The sequence below is a fragment of the Mastacembelus armatus genome, chromosome 1, assembly GCF_900324485.2.
Source record: "Mastacembelus armatus chromosome 1, fMasArm1.2, whole genome shotgun sequence".
Lineage (NCBI taxonomy): Eukaryota > Metazoa > Chordata > Actinopteri > Synbranchiformes > Mastacembelidae > Mastacembelus > Mastacembelus armatus.
Window position 1 is genome coordinate 20077310 of NC_046633.1, and position 21120 is coordinate 20098429.

General features: G+C 39.8%; 2 protein-coding genes across 5 annotated transcripts; both read right to left on the minus strand.

The window, feature by feature from the left end:
• Nucleotides 1-1189: 1189 nt before the first annotated feature.
• LOC113128472 (uncharacterized) lies at nt 1190-8093 on the minus strand. 3 transcript variants are annotated; one of them, XM_026303823.1, is made up of 14 exons: nt 7899-8093; nt 5425-5552; nt 5185-5310; nt 4974-5088; nt 4677-4838; nt 4437-4552; nt 4009-4113; nt 3774-3936; nt 3505-3683; nt 2825-2992; nt 2604-2720; nt 2344-2442; nt 1654-1765; nt 1190-1566 (listed from the first exon to the last, which is right to left on the minus strand). In XM_026303823.1, exons 1-14 carry the CDS (start codon nt 7951-7953, stop codon nt 1280-1282), a joined length of 1932 nt encoding a protein of 643 aa, XP_026159608.1. In that variant the 5' UTR covers nt 7954-8093; the 3' UTR covers nt 1190-1279. The 3 variants fall into 3 exon arrangements, with proteins under 3 accessions (XP_026159608.1, XP_026159610.1, XP_026159611.1); XM_026303825.1 differs by having other exon boundaries at nt 5425-5603; XM_026303826.1 differs by lacking the exon at nt 7899-8093 and adding an exon at nt 6281-7246.
• Nucleotides 8094-12328: 4235 nt separating this feature from the next.
• Nucleotides 12329-19671, minus strand: LOC113128268 (long-chain fatty acid transport protein 1-like). 2 transcript variants are annotated; one of them, XM_026303479.1, is made up of 14 exons: nt 19489-19671; nt 19223-19400; nt 18957-19095; nt 18567-18822; nt 18245-18412; nt 17568-17637; nt 17135-17226; nt 16440-16549; nt 16105-16314; nt 15894-16020; nt 15666-15803; nt 14970-15134; nt 12757-12903; nt 12329-12669 (listed from the first exon to the last, which is right to left on the minus strand). In XM_026303479.1, the coding sequence occupies exons 2-14, from the start codon at nt 19390-19392 to the stop codon at nt 12512-12514; spliced, it is 1950 nt and encodes a 649-aa protein (XP_026159264.1). In that variant the 5' UTR covers nt 19393-19400; nt 19489-19671; the 3' UTR covers nt 12329-12511. The 2 variants fall into 2 exon arrangements, with proteins under 2 accessions (XP_026159264.1, XP_026159265.1); XM_026303480.1 differs by lacking the exon at nt 19223-19400.
• Between the last annotated feature and the right edge of the window lie 1449 nt (nt 19672-21120).

Genomic DNA, 21120 nt, shown 5'->3' on the forward strand with positions numbered 1-21120 from the left:
CTGCTCATTACCTGGATTATGTGTGTTCAATCAATCAGAAACTGAAAGATACCATCTCAGATGAGGGGGGAAGTGGTGGAAAACAAAGTGGACTGGTATCTTCCAGCTACTGATGACTGAACACACCCGAACCAGGTAACCAGCTGTGGTGTGACAGGGAGAGCTGGAAAAGAAGCAGGACAGTGGCTCTCCAGGATGGATGGACACCACTGCTATAGACATTATAAGAGAAGCATAGGGTTTACATTGGTTTTGTCTATGATTCAGATTCATACAGAGAGAGGAAGAAAAAAAGGTGGGGATATATTCTGTTATTAGTGACAATCAGTATTATGTTAATGGTGACAGCAGTTATAGAAAGACTCATATAAGGTGTGGCATATAAAAAATGACTACAGGAACCATAAGAAACAGCCATAGATAGTACTAATACTAATACTACTGCTACTACTAGTACTAGTACTGCTACTACTATTAACAACAACAACAACAATAATAATAATAAACATTTATTAAACAAAAAGGGAACAGAGATGATAATTAATCCTAACAATAATAATATATTAATTATTTCAATAATAAAGTCACTGTTTTGTGTTTCTAGATTATGGGATGTGCGTGGTATTGGCCCAGATATTTGAGTTAGGTTGGGAATAGTTTAAAAAACACCTTTCTTTTAAATGTGTATGTTATTTTTTCTAGTGTGATCAATCTTGTTAGAAGGTTGGTCCAATGATTTACGTGTAGTAATTTTTTTTTCTTCTTTTCTCATTGTTTCTATGAATGAGAAAATCTACAAAATTTTGCAGAAAAGTCCATAAAGATGGGGTGTTATTCTTCCATTTTGTCATCCATAATGATCTTTAAATGTAAACTGAAAACCTACTTTTTTAGTCTGGTTCTTATCTAGTCCTTTGTCCTCCCTTATATACTTCCTTACATCTTGTATCATATATATTGTCTTTGATCTATTTTTTAAATATAATTCAGTTCAGTAAATTTCTTTTGGTCTGCTTTTCATCTGTAAAGCACTTTCAATTGTACTTGTACAAAAGGTGCTATATAAATAAAGTTTGATTTAATATAGGACTGCTACTAAGGGTTCATTGTTGAATAAACTATCAACCTTTTAATTTTTTTTCCTTTTTTAGTTAATGAAATGCCAGAAAATAGAGAAAAATCACACTTCTCCAGGTGAGGTATTTATTATTAGTTTTGTCAGTGCAACAGTTCACAAACTAAGTAGTAGTCAGGTCTATTGTGCTGTGCTACATTTACTTCATGGCTCAGTCAGATGGATGTATTTTACTGCATCGAGCAGTGAAAGCATGTGCTTTTCAGAAATTTCTGATTTTGCCCACATGTCTTCCCGGTGAGACAGAGTACTTGGTGTGAGTGTCTCAGACTGTGAGGAGGATCTTCCAGAGTTTTGGCAGAGGTTCTGCTGAAAGTCATCAGGAGACAGCAGATCATACACTTGTTCGGAAATACCAGAGCTGGAGCTGCAGGGGCTGTTTGGCCTGATGGGGAGAGGCACAAACTGCTGTGGCAGGGAATATCTCATCACTGTAGGTAAAAAAAAAACATACACCACTGATAGGCTCTTTTGACCCAGTCAGTAAGTAAAGAAAAATCATTTTTCACCCGTTGTACCTGACTGGATATAAGATGCCAGGCTGTCTCTCAGGGTGGAGTGGAAGATGGTGTCAGTGTGCATGAAAAGTACTTGTTCTGAGCTCACCATGGCATCATAACAAGACAAATCCTAAAGCCAAGGAAGGAATCATACAAATAATAAAAAAAACAGGTGAAATATAATATATACAGTACTATCCAGTTTTAGGCAGTTTATAGATGTTTCAGATTCTTATCACACCACACCAGGTGGATGATTGATTGGTTCATTGTGCAGGACAACAAGCCCATAAAGAAGTCCCTAAAGTTCATGAAGAACTATTTTCAGAGGCAAGAAGAACCAGGAGTCCTGCAGCAGATGGTCTGATCCCCACAGAGCCCTGATCTGGGCAGTGTGGAGTCAGTCTGGGATCACATGAAGAGACAGAAACACTGGGACAGCCTGAATCTACCGTAGAACTGCAGCAGCTTCTCCAAGGTGCTGCAAAGTACCAGGAGGTCAAACCAGAGAGAACTGCTGCTGGTTTAAGGGCCAAGGGGAGAGCTGCAAATACTGATTAGTTTTAGGTTTGGTTCCCTTTACTGCACTTTGTATGAAGTTAATTGATAAATAAAAAACTACTTATTTTTACTAAAAGTATCCTCTGTGTCTTTTTACTGCCTTAAACATTTACACAGTACTGTACATAAATATGTAAAAACACATACCTGCTCACCCACACTCTGCATAAATGCTGGAAGTGTTATGTACAGCATCATCTCCAGAATTAATTGAGAACGAAGAGCCAACAGTTCTGCATCCAGGTGCTGTGTATGAGTAGGTGTTTGTATTACATGCATATATGTGCTTGTTAGTGAAAAACACAGAAACAGTAACAATCATAAACAACCTGGTTTCTAGTTCAACCAGTGCCACAAGCACTTTTAGAAACTCTATGAATAAATGTCAGTCACCATACAATACACACCTTGACCACTCTGTCTTTGACTCTGCACAGCACCGCTGTGCACTGAGAAGAGTCAAAAGAGAAACATGGATACCTTGAGACCAACCTCCAGAACATCACAGCACAGATATGAACTACCTTGAAGAGAGAGCGAAGAGTGGGGAGGTGTGAAAGGTAGCATGGTACTAAACATGCAGGTCTTTGCCTTAATGTCCTCATAACATGAACATTTGTTTAATTACTTTGTAGAGCGCATTCTGAGCTTTGAGTACCAACAGTCTCCAGGTTGCACAGTGGACTCCCCATGTCCCCTGGAACCATGCACGCCCCTCTGAGCTCAGCTCCAGCCTGTCCAGGCACTGCCACATCCTGGTGTCATCAGCTCCAAAGCCACTCAGAGGTCTCAGCACCTTGGATAAAATGCACAGTAGCTTATATTAACGTGTCCCCATGTAATTGATGACAAATGCCACCCTGGTTTTATAGAAGATGGTTGATTAATAACCCACAGAGATTTTCATACATTTTTCTTAATAAAAAAACAACTGTTCATGTTTTAAAAGAAGCATCACATTAACTTCCATTAAAACATTTCATGCCACAGGCCATGTAGACATTCAATCACACAGTGAGTTGATTAGCTGCCAGTGAAATAATGAAGTGTGCTAAAGAAGCTATAGAAACATTTCTTCTGTTCCATGAGGGAAACTGTCAAAGATCCTCTCTGGAGTGTTAATGTATGGAAAAAAATCAGGCATCTCGATTGGACATGACCTGTTCAGAACAATTCATTGGCAAAATGCTGAAGAGTAACATCAGTAACAGCAGCATCTTAAAACATAAAGAAAAGATAAAAACAGAAAAAAGAAAAGAAGGTCAAACAAATCAGAAGGACTTTACATGATGTTAATGTCCATTGTACCATTTCTTCCATGTCTTTCACTGATCCCAGGTCTATGATGTCATCACAGGTTTCCAGGAAGTATTCCCAGGTGGATGCAAATCCATCATAGATTGGCACGGCCACTTCCTGCAGAGTACGATTGAGCCTTGGGATGATTGTGTGTAGGAGAGATTGTAATATTGGCTCACACATGTCCTCTAGGATGGCAAGAGACGGAGCAACAAAGATCATCAAGATAAGGAGCATAAACTATTTTTTTACCTCTGAATTCAGACACAAACACACACCTGTGATTGTGTGAGCCATGTGGTCTTGCAGCAGAATGGCCTGTTGCAGTCCTGCTGAGATTTGTTTCTCCACATCAGAGTGATAAAATAACAGCTCTTCCTTCAGAGAAGCCACTGCAGCCGTTACATGACGTTTTGCTGTCTTATAGACCTCCGAAAGAAACTGACGGACATGTGCAGTTACACACAAACTATAGGTTAACACGAAGACATATGAATCGCTTGTTTCACTCACTGTGATCCAGGCTTGCTTCCTCCTGCTGTGATGAACAATAATCCTGGGAAAAACCTGCTCCTTGAGGTAGGACATCACTTCTTCCATCAGCACGCTCACCAACACCTGAAGCACAAAGACTTACAGTAGAAGAAGATGACAGACAACAAGGCTAATATCATAGGATGAGAAGTTAAAAAGCATCCATTAACTATACTGTTTATCCTGCAGAAAGAAACAATGCACTAACACATAACAGCATATAACTTTAGTCTGATGACTAGTAGCTTGGTGTAAGATGGCAAAACACTAAGTCAAACAGATTCAATGTTGGTTTGAATTGGACACAGAAGAGAGTCAGGGAGCTTTTGGATACGACATTTGGAGAACACAAAAAAAATTATCCAGATACTAGATTTTCTGATAGTTGATAGCTGATTGTAGCTCACCTCTTCCTCGCTGCCCATTGGGTTTATGTCTGTTTGACACTTTCCTCTGAGCTTCATCAAGGAGGTCACAGCATCTAAGAAGGCCCTGGATCCTGGGGAATTTTCACACCAGAGCACTAACAGGCAACAGACAAGCCACATCAAGAAAATGCACAGAAAATGATCCATTTAAAAAGAGGCATTGAAGCTTCTTCACATGTTGTCTGGCTCATGATTGGAAAAGTGATGAAACAACAATACCCAAGCTCTGATGTTGCATTGCAGCTCGTAGGATGTTGGCCCATTGTGTCTGTTCCTGGAGGGATGAAGTGGCCAGACACACTGGAGCAGTGTAAGAGTGCTGTATGTAGACCGGGAATGCTGTGGGGCAGTCCCAACATGCCAGTTTTCCCCCTGATTTACCTGAAGCACGCAGCCACACAAAAGCACAGTCACGCACACACATTAAAGTGTGTTTGTTTAAATGGAATAGAAAAATACACAATGTGTACATTCAGACTGGCTGCCAGATATAAAACCTGTAGACTAATAACATACCTGTGATGTGTCGGCACATGTCATCCACCAGCTCACAGTGTTGCTGTGTGGAAGTGCAGATCTGGCAGCCAGAAAGTACCAGCTCTGTTTTACATCCCCAACCACCTTTGAAAACCTGGAGGGTAAGTCATACCAACAGGCACAGGAACAAACAAAACATACTTTGTCAGGATATAAAGTAAAAGAAGCTTCTGGTTATTTCTCTGGTTACCTCTTTGGCATCCCGGCTCTCAACTGTAAAATCACTGGTGACCTGAAGGTGGCGATGGGTCCAGATCCCATCCAGGTACTGAGGCAAAGTCCCCTCTAGCACAATCCCAGCACGTGCAACATCATCCTGCATCACAAGTTTGTCAAAACTACTGTACACTAGTAACACATGTCATGTTATAGATATAATGTGTTGAATGAATTCAATATTAAAAATATCAAATATGTTTGATGTTCTCACAGGGCGCTGAAACAGAGGACGGTGTTCACTGGGGTCCATGTGTTTGTTCCTCGTGTGGGTCAGTAGGTTTGAGCTGTAGTGGCGTCGATAGAGAGGGGCAAAATCCTCCATGATGTCAGCAACACGCTCTGTTCATTAGCAGAGGGATCAGGAAAGACAGGATTTCAGTAGTATATCACCTGTTTGTTTTGTACATACACACACACACACACACACACACACACACACACACACATTAGGGAAAACCCTAAAAAAGTGAGTGGGGAAACGTAACAAATGTTTATAAAATGAAAATTATCTCCACCAAACTTGAACCTCTTTTGGTGATTTTAGAGCACAGTGTATGCACATCTATAACAGTGTCTCCACCACTGTGATCAAAACACAAAACATTGATGAAATGTGTGGCTTTTTCCTTTAATATCACCTATTTTTATGTTATCTAGAGATAAGGGAGCACTCTGGAGACTGAATCCATGTGTGTGCCTGCAATTGTCAGTGTTTGGTAAATAAGAACATTCTCTATTGAGCATGAAAGTCGGATAGATGAGAGGTAGGTTAAAGGTGTGCTGGACATAAACACAGGAAATATGAAGTTAAAAGTGCTATAAAAGCTATATATCTATATCTATATCTATATCTAGATCAACAGTTATGCTCATAAGTTTTCATACCGTGGCAGAATTTATGATTTCTTGGACATTTTTAAGAGAATATAAATAACACAAAAACGTTTCTTTCACTCATGGTTAATGTTTGGCTGAAGCCATTTATTATCAATCAACTGTGTTTACTGTTTTTAAATCATAATAACAACAGAAACTACCCAAATGACCCTGATCAAAAGTTTACATACCCCAGTTCTTAATACCATGTATTGCCCCCGTAACATCAATGACAGCTTGAAGTCTTTTGTGGTAGTTGTGGATGTGGCTCTGTATCTTCTCAGATGGTAAAGCTTCATTCTTCTTGGCAAAAAGCCTCCAGTTCCTGTAAATTCTGTCTTGGGGCTGTCTTGCATGAACTGCATGTTTGAGATCTCCCCAGATCTCAGTGGTACTGAGGTCAGGAGACTGAGATGGCCACTCCAGAACCTTCACTTTATTCTGCTGTAGTCAATGACAGGTCGACTTGGCCTTGTGTTTTGTTGGATCATTGTCATGTTGGAATGTCCAAGTACGTCCCATGAGCAGCTTCTGAGCTGATGAGTGCAAATTTTCCTCCAGTATTTTTTGATAACATACTGCATTCATCTTGCCATCAATTTTGACTAAATTTCCTGTAGCTCACACATCCCCAAAACATCAGCGATCCACCTCCGGGTTTCACAGTACGAATGGTGTACCTTTCATCATAGGCCTTGTTGACTCCTCTCCAAATTTAGCGTTTATGGTTGTGGCCAAAAAGTTTAATTTTGGTCTCATCACAGCCACACCACATGTTTTCAGAGAGTCCTGTATTTCACCTGAAGTTATTTGTGGGTTTTTCTTTACACCCCAAACAATTTTCCTGATAGTTGATGCTGAAATTTTAGTTGGTTCTTTCAACAGAACCTCCCATTTTCCACTTCTTTATTAGAGTTTGAACACTGCTGATCGACGTTCTCAATTTTGTGGATATCTTTTTATATCCCTTTCCTGTTTTATACAGTTCAACTACCTTTTCCCACAGATCCCTTGACAATTCTTTTGCTTTCCCCATGACTCAGAATCCAGAAACATCAGTGCAGCACTGGATGAAAGATGCAAGGGTCTGTCAGGAGTCCAGAAACTCATTGACCTTTTATACACACACACCAATTGCAAGCAAACAGATCACAGGTGAGGATGGTTACCATTAATAGCCATTCAAACCCGTTTGTGTTGCCTTGTGTGTGTATATATATATATATATATATATATATGTGTGTGTGTGTGTGTGTGTATATTATATACTATATTATATACATTCACACACACACACACACACGCACACACACACACACACACACACACACACACACATATATATATATACAGTGGGTACGGAAAGTATTCAGACCCCTTCAAATTTTTCATTATTTGTGTCATTGCAGCCATTTTCCAAAATCAAAAAAGTTCATTTTATTTCTCATTAATGTACACTCAGCACCCCATCTTGACAGAAAAAAACAGAAATGTAGAAATTTTTGCAAATTTATTAAAAAAGAAAAACTGAAATATCACATGGTCATAAGATTTTGGCAAATGGCTGCAATGACACAAAGAGTGAAAAATTGAAAGGGGTCTGAATACTTTCCGTACCCACTGTACATAATATACATTCACATACACACACACACACACACACACACATATATATATATATATATATATATATATAAAATCACTGCTACTACTCCAAAACCACAAAACCCACAGCATTAGATAGACTGACCAACTGGTCCAGTAAACAGAGCCTCCTGCTTCATAACCAACATCATTTTACTGGCTCACCTGAAATGTACTTCTCTTCCTTGGGGCTTAGGTGGCAGGTGAGCTTCACTCCCATTCCCTGTTTCTTTTCTCTTATTAATCTCTTTTCTTTCTCTCCTCTGCTACTGTCCTGCACTGACCTGTTATCTACTGTAACTGTTTATTTTAACCTTTTCATCACTCTTTCTTCATCTCTTCCGTTTTCACACACGTCATTTCACTGTTTTAGACTCAATAAAACTGATTTCTGTTGACAGTCAACACTTGAGACTAGCATGGCAAAACAACTAACTGCACTAACTCTACTGTACTGCACTCTACAGAGAGGTGTGTCTGTATATCCTCACTGATATAAATGGTAGGAGCAAAATGAAGAAAAGCACCTCTCGGTATAATGTAACACAATTCAATAGCACAAAATCTTCCAAAAATCAACAACTCCCCAAACCGTTTTAACAAAAAACTGATCATTGTCACCTTCATTAACATTAATTATAGTAGGACTGTAGTAAGTATACCAGAGCTCTGATGTTGTACTGCAGAATTAAAAGTATTGTGATTACTGTCACATCATCTGCATCTGCAAAGTTAAAGGATTTGATTTACCAGGGTGTGTTTGATAACTACATATGTGTTTTCTGGTTGGACCCAAAACAATTCAGACTCTAGAGCCACCTTCACTCTTGTCTCATCAAATCCTCATCTGAAGCCCTCTCTTAGTGTATAGCCTATAGTCATTTTCATCACCTGATCCCCTCTAAGCCAAAGCCTCTCTGCTGCCACCTTCATTGGTTCAACCTGTCTGGCAACAGATAACATAGACAGAAGATAACAAATCGATATAAGGAGTTGAAAGTCGAGGCTTTCACTCAGTGAGTGCGTAAAGGTGTTTGTCATGTTTTGCATTGCCTGAGTTCACATAGCCAGCATTACATTTGGAGCATTTCCAGCTGAAAAACTTTAATGAATGAATGAATGTGAATTGTCACTGAACTGACAGAAGTCACAGTATACGAAGAGACAGAGGAAATGCAGTACTTCGCCCACCCTCCAGCAAATCACACTCTCATCACCTTGGAGTCAAGCCATGAAACCCATTTTCTAAGCACGATGAGACAAATGTTAAGTGGCACAGCCTCACAAATTCAGCTGTTGTAATTGAGCAGGCTGATGACAGATCTGTACAGCTGAGAGAGAGAAATTGTGTGCTACAGCAAATGAACCACTTTTAGGAGCAGTACATTGAGGTCTTTCACTTCCCAAAACATAATTTGCACAGTCCTTCAAACAGATGAAGTCTGGGGAGACAGAAGTTAATACTCAGCTGTCAGAATTATTGGAGCTGAGAAGCAGAACATCAGAACAAGAGGCAAGCACAGACAGAGAGGAACATGGAATCCACAAGAAGAGTACACAGTATACATGCATACATCAACTGTAGCATGATGTGTTTCATCTTGTCTCAGCCAGTGTGTGAGAGACCGCACTGCTGTTTGGCATAATCCCTTTAGGTATGTACTGTAGCACATGCGTAGACAGTGTAGACAGGGAGATAAGTAGGATAACTGTTGAATGATCTCTCTCACAGGATCATATGAACATTAAAACTGTTTTTGTTCATTGTATTTCATTTAAGCTTCACCAGCTGTATGTACTCAAATCAATCAGGATTCATCTGTACTTACAGCTTTTTTAACACAAACCTCCTCCTTTGTTTTTGCCTTCCTGGAAGCCTAGACTAATGTGGTAAAGGTACAGTACAATACAGTACATTTTTAAATAGCAACAGGTTTAAAGGTTTGGTTAACTATGTGAGTCTATCTACATATAACCTGGTCTGTTTACATCATTTTGCTTTGGAAAATATGATTCATTGTGAAAGCTGTTCTGCTCTATATGCGCTCAGAATTAAAAGTATTGTGATTACTGTCACATCATGACACTCATTTAACATGACTCAGACTTGGCATACAGTACTATGCCTCCAAAATGCCCACCATGAAGACATTCGTTCACTTACTAAATCCTGAATCAGCACACTGCTGAATAAAGATACGGTGCATGGTTAGCAATATTAATATTTGATACTACAACTGAAACTGTGCATTTACTTCTCACCTCACCTCATGTAAATCTCAAAATATTATCAGAATCTAATTAGTTCTGAATTTCTGTTTCCAAATATGCCATTCAGTGAAAGAACCGCCATGCCTCTGTGAGAGGAAACGCATGAAGTAGTAAAAATCACAAGCAAAGGCGCAGGAATGACTTTGGCCTTGGAATGTGAGAATATACCGTAAATCTCAGGGTCATGAAAGTCAAACTGACATTGCAGGGTGATGGATGGCTGCATCTGGTGCAGGCATGCTGGATAACATTCAAGTCTGAGATGGAGGCTGGAGCAGATCTACTGTATGAAATGTCTGTGCCTCTCACACTGTACACAGATACAGTAAACCTCTTAGCTGATGTATGGCAACTGCACATGCAACATAGACATGAACATTTCTCTTTCCCTTTTACTGTTTTCATCAGTTTCATTGCAGTATTGTGACACAAACCTAACTGGCCATTTCCCTCGTCTCCCTGGTCCGACTGTCCAGAGCAGTGCAAGGAACATGAAGAGAGCCTGTCTATGTTCTGTTTGCATGATCTGGCATCTTTGTGTAATCAGTGTGCAGCTGTGAGCCCTGCAGGACACAGTGTTTACCTCTTAGCTGGCTGACTGCAAGGTGGGAATCAAGTATCACTAAAACCAAGCTGCCAAAACATTTTTATTGCATTGAAAATATAAATTCTTCTACTATTTAAGCCCTTCAGAGATGCATAATTATAAAGCCAGAGGTTACTATTAAATGTATCATATTTTATCACAATAAATATAACAAATAAATAAAAATCTGTATGCTTTTCATTTAGGATCATACAACTGAATTTGGATGTAAAAGGGCATGAAGCTTAAATAACCTTAAAATGTTTTGTTTTGTTCTGAATTAGAACATCTGTGGTTTGTTGTGTTATTATTATTATAACAGTATAACAGTGGTGTCTAAACCTTTTGGCTGTTGTCCCATTAAGACAAAGTAATATGTGTCTACAAGTCTCAGCAGTTCAACCAAAGTTATTTTCCCTCCTCTAACTGTTTCATTTGAATATTTCTAGAGGGCTCAACTAAAAGTCTTCATTGAAGTATTAGAGTGATCAGGATCATGTATTTTTGCAGTGTATTTTTTGTAGAAGAATGTGTTTTTCAGATTTATCTTGTGGCTGCGTTGAGGGTACCACTACAATAAAAGACCTGAAATAGGCCTAGTTATTCCTTCACTGAAAGCAGTAAAATATCTGAAGGATCAGATACAGAGCAGCTGGGGCATATTTACTGTTTTGCTCCAGGAAATTTCAGCAGGGCAGATGATTGCCATAAGGGTGCTTGAATTCCAGTTTTCCATTTAGAGTTGCCCTTCTCCCACAAAGCCGAGCAATCAAACAAGGACGTCAAGAAAACAGCAGAGCTCTCAACAGCTCAAGCTCTGCCAAAATTTGAATCCTACTTTTTACCCAAGGGGACCCTCTCATTGTTGTTTCAAGCCTTTTCATTTATAAGTTTTCCTGCAACCACAGTCATGCATTTTTTCATCTCCTGTAAATATTCATTCTCCAACCCTAACAGAGGCTGCCCTGTGTTCAACCTTAGATTCATTTCTTCAAGCTGAATTTAGAGTGCATTTTAAAAAACCTCAGAGCTGAACACAAACCTGATCATTTCAGTTTCTATCCTTGTGTCATATATGTATGTTTAGATCTCACGAGACTTGAAACCTGACCTACAGCTGGTGCTGTGGTGGAAAGGCCTGGCTGGTAATGGTTCCAGCAAATATTACAGGAGCATAATTTTATTACTATTTAGCTGTTCCCCTTTTGACCACTAAGAGGAGCTCGGAACATAAATGGAGGAAAAGATGATTCACTTTCTAGTCATTCAGATCTGGGAACATGCTTCCAGACACAACCAGGCAGAACTGCAGCTACAAACGTCATCTAGCAGTCAGATTTAAAATGCCCTCACATTTTCTTCTTTACTTTTTCCACTTTTCCAGGCTGAGGTGAAAGCAACAGAGGAGCAGATAAAAAACAAGTTTGAGTTACAATGTGTTTTTACAGTACTAGTAATACATGTTGAATTGTGACTTTGCTGGGTTCTTACTTCTGGGCACATAAAATATGCATGCAGATGCAACTGTTTGGGTGAGACTGTCTCTGTCCCACATAACCAGCACTGATACATTGTCATAAACTTCCCTAAGGCCTAACAACAGAGAATAAACCTGAGCTTTAATTCAAAATCGGTTTAAAGTTGAAATCTCAGCATAGGTTTCAAGCATTCTGGTTGTTTTAGGTGACTGATGTAAAACTATAAATGTTGTCTTATTCAAATGACATTAACTGTTACAGACTTTTTAATACATTTTTTATTAAATGTAGTATATTTGGTTAATTAAAAAACTTTAACGTTTATACAACACTATTGTATTTCCACATTCACCTGTAGTCATTAGAAAATCCCTATAAATGCATCATTGTGTTTTCGTTCCACTTTGAAATTCACACCTCATCCTGCTCAGCCTCCTCCTGGCTCACAGACACACTTTTCCCTCCATAATGGAATTATACACTTCATCAGTAACAGCCTCATAACATCTGCTGCGACTGTTCAGAAAAAAAATGTTTTCACTCTGGTCACGTGGCTTGTATCCTTCCCTCTGCAGCCGAATCTTCTGAATTTTAAAGGTCCCTGAGGGCAAAAGTTAAAAAATAAATTCACATGTGCCTGTTTCGACGTTTGTGTGTGTTTGTGTGTCTGTGCTCGTTACTGTCTCACCTGTAGTGTCAACAGATGGCATGAGTCGCAGGAAGATAGGACGTGCGTAGGAAGGCAGGGCTTTTTGTACAGCAATCAAGAACGAATCAAAGTCAAATTGGTCTATTCCATAAGCTATTGCTGCCATACCGGCCTTTCCCTCCACACCTGCATGCAGACAGACAGGCAGGTACCATAATCAACTGAGGGCAATATAATGTAACACCTGCATGAAGCTGTTTTTTCTTTTATATATACAGTGCATTCAGACACCCTTCACTTTTTCAGTTTTGTTATGTTGCATCCTGATACTACAATTGTTTAAATTCATATTTTTTTCATTAATCTACACTCAGTGCCACATAATGACAAAGTAAAAAACTGAAATTTAGAAATGTCTGTGAACTGTAAGTGTAAGTGTAATTAAAAAGGAAAAACTGAAATATCTCATTTACATAAGCATTCAAACCCTTTAATCAGTACTTAGTTGAAGCACCTATGGCAGCAATTACAGGCTCAAGTCTTTTTGAGTGTGACACAACAAGCTTTGCACACCTGGACTGGAGGATTTTCTGCCATTGTTCTTTATGAATCCTCTCAAGCTCTGTCGGGTTGGATGGGGACCATCGATGAACACGCATTTTCAGGTCTCTCCAGGGATGTTCAGCAGGGTTCAAGTCAGGGCTCTGGCTGGGTCTCTCTAAGACATTCACAACAGAGTTGTTCCTTATCCACTCCTGTGTTGTCTTGGCTGTGTGCTTAGGGTCATTGTCAAGTTGGAAGGTGAACCTTTGTCCCAGTCTGAGGTCCTGAGCACTGGGGAACAGGTTTTCATTCAGGATATCTCTGAACTTTGCTCCATTCAGCTTTCTCTCAACCCTGACCACTCTCCCAGTCCCTGCTGCTGAAAACACCCCACAGCATGATGCTGCCACCACCATGCTTCACTGTTGGGATGGTACTGGGCAGCTGGTGAGAGGTGCCTGGTTTCCTCCAGACATAACATTTAGAGTTGAGGCCAAATAGTTCAGTCTTGGTTTCATCAGACCAGAGAATCTTGTTCCTCACAGTCTGAGAGTCCTTCACATGCTTTTTGCAAACTCCAAAAGGATTTTCATGTTTTGCACTGAGGAGAAGCTTCCATCTAGACACTCTGCCATACAGCCCAGATGAGGACTCTAGTGATGGTTGACCTCCTGCAGCTTTGTCCCATCTCCACACAGGATCTCTGAGCTCAGTCAGAGTGACCATCGGCTTCTTGGTCACCTCTCTTACTAAGGCCCTTCTCCCATGATTACTCAGTTTGGCTGGGTGACCAGGTCTTGGGAGAGTCCTGGTTGTGCCAAACTGCTTCCATTTGAGTATTATGGAGGTCACTGTGCTCCTGGAAACCTTCAGTGTGGCAGATTTTTTTTTTGTAGCCTTCCCCAGCTCTGTGCCTGTCAACAGTCCCGTCTCTCTGCAGGCAGGTCCTTTGACCTCATGGTTTGGTTTTTGCTCTGATATGCATCGCCAGCTGTGAGGCCTTCTATAGAGAGGTGTGTGCCTTTCCAACTCATGTCTAATCAATTTAACTTACCACAGGTGGCCTCAAATCAAGGTGTAGAAACATCTCAGCAAAGAGGAAGAGAAATGGGAAGCAACTGAGCTAATTTTCATGTGTTGGTGTAAATGGTCTGAATATTTATGTAAATGTGACATTTCAGTTTTTCATCCTGCCTATCCCAGCTCTCTTTGGGTGAAAGGCAGGGGTCCACCCTGGACAGGTCACCAGTCCATCACAGGGCCACATAGAGACAAACAACCTCACACACTCACACTCACTCCTATGGGCAATTTAGAGTCACCAATCAACCTGACATACATGTTTTTGGACTGTGGGAGGAAACCAGAGTACCTGGAGAAAACCCACACAAGCACAGGGAGAACATGCAAACTCCACACAGAAAGGTCCCTGATGGGTTTCAAACCTTCTTGCGGAGGGGCAACAGTACTAACCACTCACCACCAGCACCCATATTTCAGTTCGTCCGTTTCAATAAATTTACAAACATTCCTAAAATTCGGTTTTCACTTTGTCATTATGTGGTACTGAGTGTGGCTTAATGAGAATGAAAATATTTTAAACATTTGTAGTGTCAGCGTATCAGTATCAGTAGCATTTCAAAAATGAAAAAAGTGAACACTTTCTGAATACACTCCATATTCACGCAGCGATTCTGTCTCATCTCTACCTGGTACAGAAACTCCATAGACAGCAACATCAGTGTGTCCCAACAAGCCACTGAGGACTCCCTCCACCTCTGTGGTAGAAACGTTCTCCCCTCGCCAACGAAATGTGTCACCGCTGCGGTCCCTGAAATATATGTAGCCGTCTTCATCCATCACCAGCAAGTCTCCTGAATGACAAGGGGGGACAGACAGAGCCAGACATCATCATCGTCATCATCATCATTACCCCTGGAGGAAATTACAGAGCAGATGTCAAGGGTAAAGCCTGAAGTGATGATGATTCACCAGTTAAGTTTTGACTTGGTTATAAAATAATGACGTGTTTTTCTGGAAAAACAGGTATAAGAAGACTTTTCTTTTAAATGAAGGTTTTTCCTGATGACTTGACATTGTGAAATTCATTGTCTCCTGTGTCTAAACTGTGTAATGTGTGAAGTACAGTACAGTATTGCCTCTATTAGTAAACATTAACAGTTTTTTTTCCACTAACGGAGCCGGAGCCTCCCCCATCTTAAATTAAATAGAAGGTGGGAAACACTACAGAAAGGTATCCACTTCATAATCACAGACAGTGAGTCACTTTCATTTACCTGTGGGCAATAAAAGGTCTTTTTACACTGTATGTCTGGACTGTGGGAGGAAACATGTTGGAGCAGATCATTATGCTGACTGTCTGTTACAGAGAGAATAAAACACACCAGAAATATAAGCAGAGTCTCCCTTCCTGAAGACATTGTGAGCTATTTTCTGGTTGGTGGATTCCAGATCAAGGTAGCCGTCAAATCTCCTAAGTGAATCGGTTTTGTTGATGTGTCCAACTAGCATACCTGGCTCACCTGCAAAGAGGTGGACACAGGAGAACGTTTTTGATGCATATTTATAACATATGTCTGTCCAGTTGTAGCTCTGTGCTGGTGGGTCCTTACCAGGCAGACATGGTATACAGAGTCCGTGTGAATCCCTGAGCAGATCCCTGGTCTCCTCCTGCACCCTAAATAGTCCAATTGGGTAAAAGGTGGGGAAGATGCGACTGCTGAAGCCACACGCCCCCACCTGGACATATAACAACAAAGCACGTTAATGAGACAGGGTCTAGTTACGAAAATCTATTTTTATGTCATTTAAAGTAAAACACACTTTTCCATCTATGTTGATCAGGCTGCAGTTGCACTCTGTGGCACCATAAAATTCCCCAACTCGTCTGATTCTGAATCTCTGGACAAACTCTTTCCACACTGAGGGACGGAGGCCATTTCCAAATGCAATACGAACCCGGTGATGAGCCTCAGATGGGCGGACTGGCTGCGCCAACAGGTAACGGCAGATCTCACCAATGTACTGGATTACCTGGGCATATGTACGCAAAGAGTTACGTCTCCCTTTTATGAAGGTGATACCACTCAGAACTTAAAAGCATCACTCAGGACAATGGGCCTGGAGCTGGACATGTTTATTGCAGGAGTGATACTCACAGTGCAATTGTATTTAACACAGTCATCCCAGAAGCGACTGGCTGAGAACTTCCTTCTGATTACAGCAGTCAAACCAAAGAGTAAACACTGGCCGACACCCATGATGGCACCTGCAAACATTCATATCATCACATTCACACATTCACATGATTTCCAGGATAGAATATGAAGGACACAAGGATACAGCACAAAAACAAAAAGAGTGGTTTACTGTATATGGAAGTAACTAATTATTATTTGTTATATTATTATGATCTATCATATTATAGGAATAAGCAGGTATAGATAATGAATGGATGGGTGTATATTAGTTATATTATTATATTCTATTGGAGAATAACAGCACACATGTAGGGCACAGCAGTGATGATGTGTAGCTAAATGGTGATGGGTGTGATGTTAGTAGTGACAACAGCAATATAACATGTACTAATTAAAAATTATGTAATCTTTGTATGTGAATATGATCATCATGATAGCATGGTGGCAATGGTAATATTACATTAGCTACAATTGCATAATATAAGCAAATGCATTTCATTCTTAAAACAGTGGAAAGAGGGAATCATGTCTGGTCCTCATCTTATATCAAATTAAAAAATAATAAAAGGAGACAAGAACTTGGACAAGAATAAATAAAGTCGAGAAAGAATAAAATATTATGGCTGTGTAAAGTCAAACTGGGTGAGGCCTACCTGCAGAGTGATAGAGGGGGAGGCAGTTGTAAATGATATCATCTCGACGCAAACCGAAGGAGTGAAAGCCAGAGGCAGCGATGCGATAATACCTGACGAGAAAGACGTAAATCTGACGTAAAACATCACAACATCACAACTCACTGACGGAGCTAGACTTATAGTCATGATGATTGTAAATGGAAGTGTAGGTGTACTGATGTCTTAATTATCCTTCATGGGAAACTACATACCGCTGGACTCAAGTGCAACCATTTGACAGTGACAAACAAAATACATAGTTGAAAAAAAAATGACGTCTGGGCAAATCATTGGTGATAAAGTTAATTTCAAATTTATTTGACACTTTTTTCATCAACTGCCAGTTGTTTTTTTTTTTTATTTCTAAAAGTTTACTTCAAACGTGTAATGATGAGATCACAGACAAACTCACCGACTGTGCACCACTACAGCCGCCTTTGGCATCCCTGTTGTACCAGAAGTGTAGATGTAGAAAAGCCTGTCTGCATGGACAGGGTGATAAAATTTAAAATAGTACTAGATTAATTTTCAGGGCATGAGCAAAGATTTTTGACAGTGTTTCCTGTGTGTGGTATGCACCCTGACACCCCCATCAGTCCTCAGCATGTTTGTGTCTCTGCTTCAACACCCCCTGCATGTGTGACAGGCTGAGCATGCAAAGACCTGAACAGTATTAACTTAGGAATGTCTTGTGATAACCAGGGGTGATAACAATACATATAAGCCAATAAACAAGATACATTTTTGCAAAGTATGCAAATATATCACCTGATATCTCAGAAGCAGAATATAGAGTGAAATGCAAACATGTCATATCAAATAAAAATAGGAACATCTTTCAGAATGATCTTCATTGTTGCATCACATTCAGTTTTGATAATTTGACACTTCTGTGTTTTGCAAGTGTTACTGAGAAATATGAAAAGATTGGAGGGAGAGAAATCTGGTGGTGAGCAGTTTGATTATGACAGGCAAAGACTTGCTAAGAAGAAAAAAGCTGTTGCAAGACTTTGTAGCATGTGACAACTGCTTGACATAGCAGCACAGCCATACTATATACTCATGCACAAACACTCTGCAGAGTCTTACCATTAAATTCCTTCCTGAGCATGTAGTCTGGTGGGTGTTTGGGGGAGCCATCCAGCAGGGCATCCAGGCTCTGAACACGGAGGCCACAGAGCTTCCCCTCATCCTCCTGATCACCACTGCTGAACAAAGCCATGTCAGGCTGCAGAGAAGTGCTTACCTCTGACACCGCTGGGAGGTGAAATGTAAAACAAACACATTTTTGCAATAGAACAGCATTACAGTAGTAGTTATTAATTTATGCCATTGGACTAAAATTGGTAAATTGGTAAATTGGTAAATGATTACACGTACAGTCTATGTGTTTTTTAGTAATATTTTTTACCTTCTGACATCTCTGTCCCAAACACCATTGCCCGAGCACCAGACACTGTGACACAGTGGAGTAGTGAGTGCTGCCGAAGATTATGGTTGATGAGTGCAGCTTCTACACCGACCATAGAAAGACCTACCCACAAAGCCACCATTAAAGGTTGACTTTCCATGTACAAGGCCACCACATCTCCCTCAGCCCAGCCTTCTGCGAGTGCCCAGTGTGCCACAGCATGGCACCGCTCCTGCAGCTCCCTGAAACTCCAAATCTGGAACAAATTAGATACATGGAAGTGGAGTATGACTGATACAAGGGTCCATGATTCTGTTTGACTTCCAACTCGGTGAATGTGCTTATGCTTTTAAAGCTGCATTTATTTCTAATATTTTATTGAGTCCCCACCTCCCCCGTGGCCTCATAAATCAATGCTGGTTTGTCTGGGTGCAGTGCCACCATCTGGGCAAAGAGGGCAGGGATGGTGCTTCTGTTTTGTAAGTTTCTGTACATAAAGAACTTTACTCGCAGGATAAGAAGCAGGCACCTTTTAGGCAGAGAGAGAAGGTAGAGAAGAATAAAGAGAAAATCAAAAATATGCAGCATGAGATGAGTAAATGTCAAATATAACAATGAAACAAACACATAAATGCACATTTGCACAAACTTCTTACATTAGGTCTCTTTTGATGGTGCGTACAGCTACATACATAAGCCTCCAGGAGAGTCTCCAGACCATGCAGAGCCCCAGCCCCACTGACAAACCACAGAGCCAGGGGAGGGACAACACACTGACAGCCGCCAATAAGCTGAGGCACACTATAACACCGCTCAACAGATGCATAATGTTATCTGTGAATATCAAAACAATAAGCTCTTGTACAAAAACCTTTAAACAAACACAATACATAGCATCGTGATTTGGTAAGATTAGACTTACCTGTCTAATAACACATTAATCCACCAAGCGTTTAAGAAACAACAGTAATGGACTCCTACAGTGGTCCAAAGAAAATGGGCTTATCTTGTTAGCTGAGCCACAGTGTGAGCAGTGGCTCAGACAAGCTGTCAGATGTTTGTTTGACGTCAAATGCCAGATGAGTGGCAGCATGTACTGAGCTTGTTGCTGAGAGAAGCGCAAGTTACAACTCATAAACCCGCTATGTCACTGTAGCTCTGCTCTTGCCTTGGTCTGAACCAGAGGGAGGAAAAAATGAGCCTGACTTAAAAAAGTGGACCAATCTGCATTTCCTAAGGGAAATGTGTGAGTGCTGGGAATAGACTCTTTAACTGCATGTTATGGTTCATAAGTTGTTAGCCGGGAAGTCTTGTGGTTCGGATAACACTGCTTTAAACATCAAAAAATGTTGCTGTTGCTGCTGTGAAGTAATATTAATAAGATCACAAAATGTCAGCCTTTGTTGAAATGAGTGTTACAGTGTGTGTAACACATTCCTAATTATTTCTGAATAAACAAACATCTAATATATCTTAGTAAATATCAGTAGCATTGTGTCCATGTGTCTCGTAATGAGCAATAAAGTTTTAAAGTTACATGGTTGCTGCTGTAAAATGTCTATTTGTGAGATGTGTTTGATTCAGCTGATAGTTTTAAACAGATGAAGCAGATAAAGCTGTTGTAGCAGAGGTAAAGACTGGTACTGCTGATGATAATATGAAAAAATAAATCCTTTCCTCATGTATATGACAATATTGAAACTACAAAATAATCCACCCACCTAAAACACTTAACTCATCACAAAAAAAGTAAGTTTATTTATTTCACATTAACTAATTTAATCTTGGATCTGTTTGTTCATTTTGGATGTTGCTGTATCGTCTCATTGTGATGTGTCACTTTTATTAAAAGGAGGATATAAAATAATTAATGAATACCCAATGACTAATGAATGTGTCACTAGTTGGCACTCTAGGTCATTCAGAACTGGTTCATTTATAGTTATTCTGAACTGTTCTTTTGTCATCATAATATAATATGTATTCCTCACCTTAATGTTTCATTAATTATTAGGTTGCTCCTAATTCAATCTGTAATAACTCAGTAAATAATAGTAACCTTTCATCTGTCTATATATCAGTGTTTGTGTATTGATGCTATTAAGACACTTGACAGATTTTTCAGATGAAGTAGAAGCTTTAATAAATTTTGTGCTGAATATTCTACCAACAGTACCAATAGCTTACAACAAAAAAGTAGAAAAATATGTTCACATACCTTCAAAATAAAACAGCTATAAAGATAAATTCTAACAAATCTGACATTCACAAATCCTGCATATTGCATATAGCTTTTTCACATGAAAATATATTTTGCATTGCATGAATACAAAATTTCAATGATCAGAAAAAAGTGCAGCCATACTTCAGAATCAAAGAACAGTTAATACCAACACAAAAACTGCGTCAGTCAGGGACTTAACATAGAGAAACAATTTAACTATAAATAAACATTAAAAGCTTGAGCTGAAATCCCAAATATTTCTCTCGTTTTAATGAATTATTCTGACTCTGTAAGTACCTCGGTTCTCCAGTCTTCTTCTCACCATGTAAG

Bases quoted from the DNA above. Each gene is read 5' to 3' on its own strand.
- LOC113128472 (XM_026303823.1), bottom strand. From the start codon at position 7,953: ATGGGAGTGAAGCTCACCTGCCACCTAAGCCCCAAGGAAGAGAAGTAC. The intron at 5,089-5,184 runs GTAACCAGAGAA...CTTACCCTCCAG, and splicing joins AGAGCCGGGATGCCAAAGAG to GTTTTCAAAGGTGGTTGGGG. The intron at 4,839-4,973 runs GTATGTTATTAG...TGCGTGCTTCAG, and splicing joins CATGTGCCGACACATCACAG to GTAAATCAGGGGGAAAACTG.
- LOC113128268 (XM_026303479.1), bottom strand. From the start codon at position 19,392: ATGCATCTGTTGAGCGGTGTTATAGTGTGCCTCAGCTTATTGGCGGCT. The intron at 19,096-19,222 runs GTAAGAAGTTTG...TCTGCCTAAAAG, and splicing joins ACCATCAAAAGAGACCTAAT to GTGCCTGCTTCTTATCCTGC. The intron at 15,135-15,665 runs GTGTGTTTTATT...CTTGTCATTCAG, and splicing joins AGACTCTGCTTATATTTCTG to GAGACTTGCTGGTGATGGAT.